Below are 10,097 nucleotides of genomic sequence, written 5' to 3'. Positions count from 1 at the left end.
GCCAATGCAGGACTTCGTGTCCAGGATGTTGATCTGAGTTAGGCAATCCAGTTTAAATTTTGCTGGGTTTGTGGCTGGCTGTGTCTGCTAAGATGTAGCTGCTGGGAATTCCATTAACTGTGCTGCTCCTCCTCTGAAATAGCTTAGGTAGCCACCATGGCTGGGGTAGGACAAGGTTCTCCCACGCTGATGCTTTCTTATCCTAGATAAGCTTTATTCACTGGATTCTTCAGGAGGTAGATGGAAAAGGGTTGGGTTTAGTTTTGTGTGTACACGAATGCAGGGCAAGAGACTGAAAACTGAGCTAATCTATCATTTTGGGTGTTTTTCAATGCCTGTCACCTTGGCAACTAAGCTGAAGTCCCCCCAGAGTTAGTTGCAGTGGTTTACTGGTGAGTTACTTGGTTACTCACATTCTATAGTGCTCGGCAGGGAGGTTGCCAAGTATTTTCATTTTCAGGGTGTGCTGTCATCAGCTGTGGAGCTGAACCTGTCTGTGTTCTGCAGCTTCAGGTCCTGAGTTTGGGATTGTCAGAACCTGAATGATCCTGTGGTGTTCACTCTCACATTCTTTGTGATTTCGTCAGAGTTTTCATGGGTCGGCAAAGGATCAGAGGGGCAAGAAATGACTGTGTGGGTCAGCGTAAATTCTCTTCAAAGTGCAGAAATTGCTAACACTGAAGCAGGTAGCTTTGTGTTTTTGTTTATTTGATCTCTGCAGTGCTACTGTTTCACTGCAGAATACAACTCTTCCTCTGAGCTGTGGCAAACACAACCTGTTGATTTAGTTGGGTTGATCATGCCAGTAGGATTATGCCCCTTTGCCGCTTGCAAAACACGAGGATTTAGGGTTTTGCTGTTGATGCAGCAGAAATACAGCAGTGATTTACTTCTGGCACTTGGTATAGGAGGTCTGGAATGCTGTGGGACAAGGGAGGCTTTCTTTTCCTCAGGAGATGTATTGTTATTTCTTTGGAGTGGACCATATTCTCCAGAAAATGTTTGGCAGATAGAGGAAACTAGAGAGTTAGCTGGGTACAAATGCAACTGTTTTCCCCCAAGGTACACTAAGGATTGGTTCACATTTTTGCAGTATGACTGTAGTGTGGACACAGACTCTGCTAAGATTTACTGTTCTCCCCATATTTTAGACATTCAGTCTGTGTTTGCAAGTTATTTTGCTGTTCTCCAAGTATCAACTCCTAAGATGAAAAAGGACAGCCTTTGCCATGCAGAAATGCAGGAACTGTTCCAGCAGTGAGCAGCAGGTGGTTTAGCTGCTCTGTGCTGGCTGCAGACCTTCCTGTGTGGGCTTTGTTTACACTACAAATTTAGACAAATGATGTGAGCCCATCAGGAGGAGACGCCAGAGCTGCAAATGAGCACAACCACATGGGGATCTGACCCTCCACCTCTTGTCTCAGTCTCAGTTAACTCAGCCAAGCTTTCCTGAGCAGCCCTGGGCAGGTAAGTCCTTGCTGTATTTGTGGGTATAGACAGGTCTGAAGTGCCCTAAATTAACTGTAGCTCAAAAAACCTGTTATGCTCATTTTTCTCTTGTCAGTCTCCAGTGACTGAATAAAATATTGTTTGCTTCTTTTCCCCCCATGTCAGTATTGGATTCTTGTAGAAAGATACTTCAGATAGATCATTGGAGGCTTTAGGTGGTGGTAGGGGTGAAGATGTGAGTACATTTGATGTGGAGGAACCAGGCAGGAATTGTTCCCTTTATTGGACTTTGCGCTGTGATGAGATGGAGATTCCAGGCTCTGTGTCCACAGGTTTTCCCCAAGGAAACAGCACATTCCTCTCAGTATGGTTGTCCTGTGTCCCCTCTGAGTGGTGTAGAACTAGGAACCTCCTTGGCAGGAACAAATTCAGAGGGAAGACAAATGTGCAAAGTGCTGATGGCATCAGTTTGTGAGGGTGTAGAGTGACTCTGTGACAGATGAGTGGGAGGCACAGCCACAGGGATGAATGTGCAGAGCACAAATGAAGTACTTAGGGAGGGAGGCAGAGAGCTGTTTGTTCCAAGTTGCAGGGTGGAAATTAGGAAGGTGTTTTGGATTGGATACCAGGAGAGAAAACAACTGAGTCCTGGGCTGGAGGCGGTGGAAGCATCAGTCAGGGCTTCCAGCAGCACCATGACAGAGATGCACAGCAGGGCTGAGCACAGGGACTGTGTGGCCTCTCTGGCTTTTCTGGCCTTTCCTCTGAAGCAAACAGCTTCCACCCTCAGGGAAATCATTAACACTCCCCTGAAGGAGCAGTGTCCAAACTCTGCCATTGGTCTGTGGGCAGGCACAGCCTGTTGTCAGCGTCGCTTCCCTCCCGCCCTGTCAGTTTGGTGTTTGGTGTGCAGCAGCACATCTATCCCTGGGATTGTTGCTACAGGCCACTCTCCTATTCCTGGGATGACCTGTCATGGTTGTGTTATGGCACATCTGGAGACCATAATAAGTTGTTGTCTTTCACTGGTTGCTCAAATCGTCGGATTTCTTTTCCTAAGTTCTTGTTTTTATCCTTATGCAGCCAAGTGTCATTTAGCTGATCCATCCGCACTCAACTCTGTATTCCAAGCCCTTTCCTTGTTTTCCTTAAATAACTTTTCTTTGCATAAGACATTGGCCCTGCACAGGACACTTTCTGGGACCAAACTGGACAGTTTTATTAACAGCAGTTTGAAATGTGCCTGTTTTCCTGTCTCCTACAGAACATCCTTTTCAGCAGGGCCCTGGTGCTCTGGCAGATGCCTCAGTGCAGTGTCCAATGCACAGATTGCTGTGGCTTCATTCAGCAGTGCCACATTTGCTGACAGCAGTAACAAACCTTACCAGCTCTAGGGGCACATTTACACCTATTCCCTCCAGAAGTGGCTCAGACTGATTTTTACCAAGAACACTATAATAGACCATTTATTTGCTGTAGCTCTCTCTCTCCATTTTTTTGCCTGTATTTACATTCTGCAGCTTGTTGGCAGTGCTAGCTTGGGCTTATGAAATGCCAAGTTAATTAAGAGACTAAATAAATTGGTTTTTAAAAAGATCATGTATGGATATATCTGCAGATTACAGCATACCCTGTGTGCATAACAGGATTTTCCTGGGTCTTCTTGCCTTCAGCCTGTGAGGTTTGCCCAAGTGTGGCACTATACAGGTAATTAATCTGTTAATTAAAAGTCCAAAGTATTTTTCCATTTGGAAGGGACTCATCGCTTTCTAATGTTATGCAATCCAGTTGTCTTGGTGTGGGATCATTGCAGCTGCCAAAGCCTTTCACAGCTGCCTCCATCAGAGTCAAAGTTCCAGCATGTTTTTCACTGGTTCTTAGACCTCTGACACTCTGAACTTCCTTCTCAGCCATGAGAAATACCAGCAAGGCTAACACATTGTTTTTATTGTCTGTTTCAGTTTGAGAATTTCCAGTGAAATTTTCAAAGGTACATTGCCAAGGTGACATTTCACAACAAAATGCATCAGCTTGGACCAGAAAGCAGCAGAATGTCCTCAAGAGAGAAAGAAAATACTCTTATGGAGAGTGGAGAAAGCACAAAGTGGTGTCTACTCTTTCCTTCATGGAAGGTCCTTTTGTGGGTGGAGGGTTTGCCCTCTTGTTTAAGTGTCTTTTGAGAGATTCTGGAACCTGAGTCTGTCAGTAATTCACTCCTGGGTGTGGTAAGAGCAAAAGTGATCAGCAGCACGACCACACATTGTGTGGCTGCTCTGCTCCTGGGGGGGCACAGAAAAGTTTCCTGCAGAGTTTACCCCCTGCAAACACTTGAAAAACATGAGAGATGTGTTTGCTGGAGTGTGAGATGGTTGGAGGAATAAGCTCTTTACTGGTGGCAAATTGTTGGGATGCGACAATCAGCCAACGTTGTAATTCCATTGGACTGAGTAGGTTTGGTGACTGTTGTATTCCTGTCCCAGGTGACTCCACCACCTCCCTGGGCAGCTCCTTCCAATGCTTGATCAACCTTTCTGTAAAGAAATTCTTCTCAGTGTCCAATCCTTGGCTGTGAAATTGCTGAATTACTGGATGAGCTGTTGTTTTGTCACCTGCTGGACTCTGAATGCCCCTGTGCAAACATACGAGCTGAAAACTCTCGGTCCATCTCGAACCCTCCAGAGTGTTACTCTGCCAGTAGCAGGTGTGGAGGTTGCACTCAGGTGCAAACTTCGTGTTGAGCTTTGCATCTTGCTTGTCTGACAATTTCAGGGAGATGAGGGTGTATTCCCTCCATCCTCAAGTTGTTGTTGTATCAGTGCTTGTCTTCTCCAAGGTCTCTGTTCCTGCATCCCTTGCCAGCTGGATCAGCCTTGCTGTTCCTTTGCATCTTGTCAACTCTCCAGCTTTGAGCTGACAAAATGTTGCCTCTGTTGCTGATTTCTCTTAATTTCTTCCTCTCCCATTGGCCTTTTGAGTGGATGTTTGGCTTGTGTGACCCTCCCGGTGCTGTCGGTAATGGATAGCATATTGTCTGGAGTTGGTTCCTGCTGGGATTCAGCCGGTGTGAGTGGCTGCAGGAGGCTCTGAGCCTTCCAAGAGGGTTTGCACAAACACGTTCCGCCCCTGGCTGCGGAGGGGGTGGGTGTGTTTGTCCCTGATAAAAGATTGGCTTCTGCCCTTCATCTCCCCCAGCAGCGAAGGAGGAGGGAGCTGAGACTCCCCAGAGCTGCTGCAGGAGAAGGGAGAAACCCATTTGCTGATAGAAATGGGCAAAAAGGACTTCAGTTATCTTTTCCTCACCATTTTTTGCACCATGGCTCTGAAGCTGAACTGTGTCAGCTCCATGTCTGTGGCAGGGCTTGGATATGTTGTGACAGCAGCTGTTGTGCTTTCAGCTGTGGTAAGTGATTAACATCACAATTCAACATTGAAAAACTTCTGATTTTCAATTGCTTATGAGATTCACACTCTCTTTTAACTCTTTTGTCCAGGCTTTGCCTAATTTTAGAGTAGGAGTTTGGGAGAAGTCAAGTCAGGCTGACTGGAATCAGGATGATAAAGTTCATTGGTTTTCATCTTTGATATCTGATTTCAGCCTAGGAATCACTTGTACCTAACTTGCTATTTTCTTTATTTCTGCCTTGAAAGCTGAACACATTGTACTTTTCCCCCCTCAGCTGCTGCTAACTCTTTTCTTTGTCAGAATACTGGATGGTCCTAATATAATACATTGTTTTCTTCCCTGTTTCCTGATCCCACCCAAGGCATGTTGTGACCGATGGACAAACTTCATTCCCAGTATCATAGAGATGTTCTATTTCCTTTCAGCATTAGCAAAGAGAATTATTTTCCAACAGAGAAAAGTGTTCATTGTGTTTGTGAAGAACCTGGATATTCCTTAGTGCTGAAATTGTTGTGGCAATAAACATATTAAATCCACATTGCAGTGTCCTTAGGACAGGATGTGTAAATTAGTTACACAGAGGTACTGAAGTAACATGTCAGAGCAGAAGAGCTGTGAGAAACCTGTTGATTACCTAAATCTTTGGTGATATTCATAGCATTTTGCAGGAGGAGCTGGGTAAAGTCACATTGGCTTTAGGAAACCTGCACATAATGTTAAAAGGGGTTTGTTCCCAACAGTCTGGAATGTCATGCAGCATTTATAGGACAGAACAGTCACAAGGGAATTAGTCCTTCATTTATGTGCTATATTGCAAAGCTGTAAATTAGTAAAGAAAATAGAGCAAAATCAAGAGAGACAGACAAAACCTAGAGAAAATAGAGTCTAGGAGAGTAAGTCAGGAGTAAGTCACGTAGTAGAGGTGATTGGAAGTGAACACTAACAGTGATCAACAGAGAGGGATTCTTCCCCTCCTCCCACCCCATCATTTTTTTCCCTTCAAAATTCAGTGCAAGAGAAATTTTCCACTTGTTGCCTGAAACAATAGATAAGAGATCAGAAAGAACATGATATAAACACACACTTCCTTGTATTCTGCACCCTGAGCACACCTCTGTCTCACCCCCAGCCCGTCAGCATGGTGGAGCACGCAGAGTTCCTGAAGGCTGGGAAGGAGCCTGGACTGCAGATCTGGAGGGTTGAGAAGTTTGATTTGGTACCCGTGCCAAAAAACCTGTATGGAGACTTCTTCACAGGAGATTCCTACCTGGTGCTCAACACCATCAAACAGCGGAGTGGGAACCTCCAGTACGACCTGCACTTCTGGTTGGGTGAGTGATGGGAGTGTCTCTGCAGAACTGGGAGTCCAGGTGAACCCTGAGCCTCTCACTGCACCAGTCTGGGCCAGTGGAAATAAAAAGCAGAACTGGCAGGACAGTGGGAGTGCAGTTCTGGGTGCATAGAGCCCTCTCACCTTAGCTATTTGCAGTGGGCCCTGCAACAGTGAGTGCAGCCACCTCTGCTCCTAAAAATGCCTTTTCCTGATGAAGGTGGCAGAACAAGTCCCTGTTCTGCAGAGGCTCACAGAGAAGACAGGTGAAAGGGCTGCCTGAAATCCTCTCTGCTTGAAAGCATGGAGGTCAGTTGTTATCCTCCTGCCTCAACAAGAGGGATTTTTCCCTCTCCTAACCACCTTCTGCAGTAAATGCACTGGGGAACATGCCAAGGCTTTGTCCACATGCTGCAAAACCAAAGCCCTTTGACAATATCCTAGTCAAATCTACTTCCTCCGTGTGTTTTTACGCAGTTGAATGTAGGAGCAGAAGCCCTGCACTCCCTCCAAGCTGTTCCCTGTTGCTGTTTCAGGTGATGAGAGCTCTCAGGATGAGCGTGGGGCAGCTGCAATCTTCACTGTGCAGATGGATGATTACCTGCAGGGCAAGGCTGTGCAGCACCGTGAGGTGCAGGGCCACGAGTCCTCCACCTTCCTGGGCTACTTCAAATCTGGCATCAAGTACAAGGTGGGTGATGACTGGGGCTTTGTAGTGCCACTCTGATCCGAGTTTGCAAGAAATGGCATCCTGCCCAGTTCTCAACAGAGTGAGAATTGCCCTTTTTCCTGTTGCTTAAAACCCATTCCCAGCCAGATGTTTCCAATGATTGGGAAGTGAGCAGGGTGGAGAACAGCAGATCCCAGTGGGAGAGATTTGGCTGAATGAATAATACACAAGAAAAGCCCCAGAAAATTTTAGGCATTGGGGTTTTGTTTTCCTTCTTGAAGCAGAGAAGAGAACAGTCCCAGGGCACCTGGAATGAATTTGAGGAACAGCAGAGCTGAAGGGAAACGCCTACCCAGGAGGTTTAATTTCTCCTCACTTGCATAAGAGTTTGACCTTCCCAGACTCTGTTTCTGTGCTTTGCTGACCTCCTAATGTTTTGGAGGATGTTGAGGATTGTTTTGGTCAGCTGAAGAATAGTAGCGGGAGTTAATCCTCCCTGCCATCACAGCAAAGTGGGACAGAAGTAAAAACACCCAGCCAAGGGCAGTTGTGTCTTTTAGGAATCCAAAGGCACAAGGAAAGCCATAAGAGATCAAATGCTTGCAAAGTGCTTCCATTTCCTCCTGCCTAGGACTTTACTTGGCTTTGTGGTTTTCTCGTTTCCCACTCATTTGTTGTTATTTTCCTTGAGTTTGGTTATGCTTTCTTTGAGGATGACTGACATGAGTCCTGTTGCCTGCGTTGGTAAATAATTTCCAGTATTCTTTATCAGCACAGAAGGTGAACCTTGAGGTTGGGATAATTTCTGGTAGACAGGAGATATTATACACACAGAAATATACTCTTCACCCCACCAGTCCTAGTGTGAATCAGTGTTCCTGTGTCTCCCCTCAGGCTGGTGGTGTGGCTTCTGGCTTCAGACACGTGGTTCCCAACGAAGTCACCGTGCAGAGGCTGCTGCAGGTGAAGGGCAGGAGAACAGTTCGGGCCACAGAGGTCCCTGTCAGCTGGGACAGCTTCAACACAGGGGACTGCTTCATCCTGGACCTTGGCAGTGTGAGTACCACGTAAAAGGCAGGTTTGGCAGACTTCCAGGGGCAGGAGGAGTCTGATAGTTCATGTCAGGGATTTTTTTTTCCTCACTCTGTTGAAGTCATCTCACATGTTGAGCATCCCAAAATCCTCTTCAGCCAGTCTGACATTGTTCAGCCCCAGCCATCGAGTCCAGTCTCACCTAGAGAAGGGGTTGTCAAGCTCTAACAGCATCTTTCTCTGTCCCCCAGAACATCTTTCAATGGTGTGGCTCCAAGAGCAACCGCCAGGAACGGCTCAAGGCCACTGTGCTGGCCAAGGGGATTCGGGACAATGAGCGCAACGGCCGCGCCAAGGTCTACGTTTCGGAGGAAGGATCTGAGCGAGAGGAAATGCTGCAGGTTAGTCACTTTGTCTGTGCTGGAATGGGGAGGGCAGTGTGTGGAGGAGTGGGTGGAGTGGGTAGACAGGCTCAGTAGTGTGTCTTGGTACGTGAAGTGTTAGTGGTGTAAACACACAGCTCAATACAGACTTGGTCCTCTGCTTTGCTGAGATATCAGAGCCTGTTTGCTCTTGGTTGTATTGATCTAGAATTGTCTTCTACTTGTTCTCTTACTGGAGCATCTCGGAGCAGAGATCCTCTTGGACTGGCTGGTAATGTTTTTTCCCTCTTACACAGGTCCTGGGACCAAAGCCCAGTTTGCCAGAAGGAGTTTCTGATGAGACCAAAACCGACACAGCCAACAGAAAGCTGGCTAAGCTCTACAAGGTAACAGGGAAGAATCCTCTCTGCAGCAGTCTCTGGTACTGACGGGGTCAGTATCTGCCCAGATGGTTTCTAGTGTGGAACTTTATCCATTAATCAGTACAGGAACTCAGACTGTTAACCCCAGGTGGTACAGAGAGGTCTGTTCTCAGTCACTCTCTGCTCCTTGTGTGCAGTTGTTTTGCTTTAGAAGGGACTTCTTGGTGCCAAGAATCTTTCCTACTTTGGATCAGTCTTTCCTTAGTCCCAGCAGTATTTGCTTTACTAGATGAAGTAAAAATCTTCAAAGTGTTTTTCTCACACTGTGGCTGTGTTGGAGTTACCCTGTTTGGAAACAATAGTGCCTGAGCAGGCAATGCATTCAAATGGATTTCCCTTCCCCTCCCTGTGTTCTGAACTTCAGCCACGGAGAAGGAGGGGAGCAGAAAGTGCCTTATCTGACCTCTGTGCTGTGTTTCCACAGGTCTCCAATGGTGCTGGGAACATGGCAGTGTCCCTGGTGGCAGATGAGAACCCCTTCTCCCAGGCAGCCCTGAATACAGATGACTGCTTCATCCTGGACCATGGCACAGATGGAAAGATCTTTGTTTGGAAAGGTACCACAGAGAACCAGGAAGAAAATTATTACGAGTAGAAAGGCAATTGTGCTCTCTTAGCCATTGCAAAAGGCACAGAAAAGATCAAACAATTGTCATTTGCTGTTTGGCAGCAGGAAGGCTTGGACCTTCTACTGGTGCAGAATGTACCTGGGACAGTTCTTCTCTGGGTGAAAAATGCTGATCTCTTTTCTCTCTATTTTCATTAAAGGCAGAGGTGCCAACTCTGAGGAGAAGAAGGCAGCACTGAAAACAGCTTCTGAGTTCATTGACAAGATGGGTTATCCGAAACACACCCAGGTAAGGATGTGCAGCTCACCTGTGGCCAACTCCAGCCACTGGGGACACTTTTCTGCCACACAGGGCACTGACTCCAGAGCACAGCTCATGTGAGGTGTCACTGTTGGTGTTTCAAGTAGCTCCTGCTTTGGGTGATCAATACTGAGCTAACACTCTCCTTAAAACATCATTTACAGCTGGTAGTTAATGTTCTTCCTCTCAGATACTATTTTACTTTTTCCATTACCTCTCTCCGAAGAGTGGAAAAGAGAAGGTGTAGATAAACCTGTCCTTCTGTTCTTAAGGAGATGGTTCTGAAGTCTCTTTCCTTTCAGATCCAGGTCCTCCCTGAGAGTGGTGAGACACCTCTGTTCAAGCAATTCTTCAAGAACTGGCGGGACAGGGACCAGACAGAAGGGCTGGGCCACGCTCACGTTTCTGGCCATGTTGCCAAGATCGAGCAGATCCCTTTCGATGCTGCCACCCTGCACACCTCCAAGGCCATGGCTGCCCAGCACGGCATGGAGGATGATGGCTCTGGCAAGAAACAGGTGAGCAGTGTCAGAATCCCT

General features: G+C 46.8%; 1 protein-coding gene across 2 annotated transcripts in view; it reads left to right on the top strand.

Annotated features, from left to right (window-relative positions):
• The first annotated feature begins 2,749 nt into the window (after nucleotides 1–2,749).
• The window catches only part of GSN (gelsolin), an 11,695-nt gene continuing 4,347 nt past the window's right edge, over nucleotides 2,750–10,097 (top strand). The window contains exons 1-9 of one of the 2 annotated variants that reach the window (XM_009073979.1): nucleotides 2,750–2,764; nucleotides 5,982–6,183; nucleotides 6,719–6,873; nucleotides 7,747–7,908; nucleotides 8,136–8,285; nucleotides 8,564–8,653; nucleotides 9,114–9,246; nucleotides 9,458–9,546; nucleotides 9,861–10,076. In XM_009073979.1, the coding sequence (XP_009072227.1) occupies nucleotides 2,750–2,764; nucleotides 5,982–6,183; nucleotides 6,719–6,873; nucleotides 7,747–7,908; nucleotides 8,136–8,285; nucleotides 8,564–8,653; nucleotides 9,114–9,246; nucleotides 9,458–9,546; nucleotides 9,861–10,076 (1,212 nt within the window). Of the gene's footprint in view, nucleotides 2,765–4,644; nucleotides 4,850–5,981; nucleotides 6,184–6,718; nucleotides 6,874–7,746; nucleotides 7,909–8,135; nucleotides 8,286–8,563; nucleotides 8,654–9,113; nucleotides 9,247–9,457; nucleotides 9,547–9,860; nucleotides 10,077–10,097 lie in introns of those variants that run through there. The other variant, XM_009073978.1, reaches the window with a different exon arrangement.

Source organism: Acanthisitta chloris, unplaced genomic scaffold (genome assembly GCF_000695815.1).
Source record: "Acanthisitta chloris isolate BGI_N310 unplaced genomic scaffold, ASM69581v1 scaffold16764, whole genome shotgun sequence".
Taxonomy (NCBI): domain Eukaryota; kingdom Metazoa; phylum Chordata; class Aves; order Passeriformes; family Acanthisittidae; genus Acanthisitta; species Acanthisitta chloris.
This window is presented reverse-complemented; position numbering and strand designations above follow the sequence as displayed.